At 47.2% G+C, this 998-nt stretch overlaps 1 protein-coding gene across 1 annotated transcript; it reads right to left on the bottom strand.

Annotated features, from left to right (window-relative positions):
- Positions 1 to 52: 52 nt before the first annotated feature.
- Positions 53 to 653, bottom strand: LOC112095003 (60S ribosomal protein L13a-4-like). The gene is made up of 2 exons (XM_024176691.1): positions 273 to 653; positions 53 to 173 (listed from the first exon to the last, which is right to left on the bottom strand). The coding sequence occupies exons 1-2, from the start codon at positions 542 to 544 to the stop codon at positions 53 to 55; spliced, it is 393 nt and encodes a 130-aa protein (XP_024032459.1). The 5' UTR covers positions 545 to 653.
- Positions 654 to 998: the final 345 nt, after the last annotated feature.

The following is a 998-nucleotide window of genomic DNA, read 5'->3' as shown; positions in this document are numbered from 1 at the left end:
AAAAAAAAAAAAACAAGTAATTGCTTCAAGACCCTAGAAATCAATATCAAACTCACTTGAGAGCGTCGGGGACGACCATCCTCTTGATCTTATCGTAAGGCGGCGGAATTCCCTCGTAAGCCTTTAACCGAGCTAGCGCAGCAGCTCCACGCTTGGTCTTGTGCGGAATCATTCTGCGAAAAAAAAATCAAACACAAATGAGTGATCATTCAGTGGAAAAACGAAATTAACAGAAACCATTGCAATGGCGGATTCGCATTGCGATGACCGACCCGCGAACGGTTCGCCAGAAGATCTTGGCGGGGGCGCGGAAGTGGATGGGGCCGTGAGAGGGCTTGGTGTTCATGCGCTTGCGGAGGAAGCGCAAGTACTTCATCTTCTGCCTCACGAGTCCTCCCGATATGCAGAGCTCCTCGCAGCGGACGACCACGACCTTCTGGCCGTTCAGAAGCTCCTTCGCGACGATCGAGGCAAGACGGCCGAGCATGTGGTGCCTCGCGTCCACCACGACGCGCTTCGCGCAGATACCCGACCCCGACACCATTTTCGACCTTCCCGTCTCTGGTCTGTGTCGCTGTCTAGGGTGTCTGGTTTCTATCTCTCTCTCTCTCTCTCTCTCTTCTAAGTCTGATTATGGAGGCTATAAGAGGGATGAGAATTGAGCGCTAGGGTTTCTGGCAGGGTGAAATGGTAACTCTGGGCCGGACTCAGTGTCAACCGAAACCCGAATTGTGTTGGGTCCAGCGTCGCTGTTGGTAACGGTAATATTGGGTTGGGCCAGACAACCGCGTTTTAGACAGAGGGTAAATTAGACGAATACACTTTAGAAATCCTGACAAATACCCTTAAACATGTCTATCTTGAGTTCTACTATTTATTCTTAATTAATATTTTTTTTAGTTAAATATTTATATTAATGAAAGGGTACTGAGTAAAGATTAAAATTCTCAATCCATGTATTTTTATGCCTATGTTTGTTTCACAACTCAAATTGAGAA

This window comes from Morus notabilis, unplaced genomic scaffold, assembly GCF_000414095.1.
Source record: "Morus notabilis unplaced genomic scaffold, ASM41409v2 C11357990, whole genome shotgun sequence".
Taxonomy (NCBI): domain Eukaryota; kingdom Viridiplantae; phylum Streptophyta; class Magnoliopsida; order Rosales; family Moraceae; genus Morus; species Morus notabilis.
This window is presented reverse-complemented; position numbering and strand designations above follow the sequence as displayed.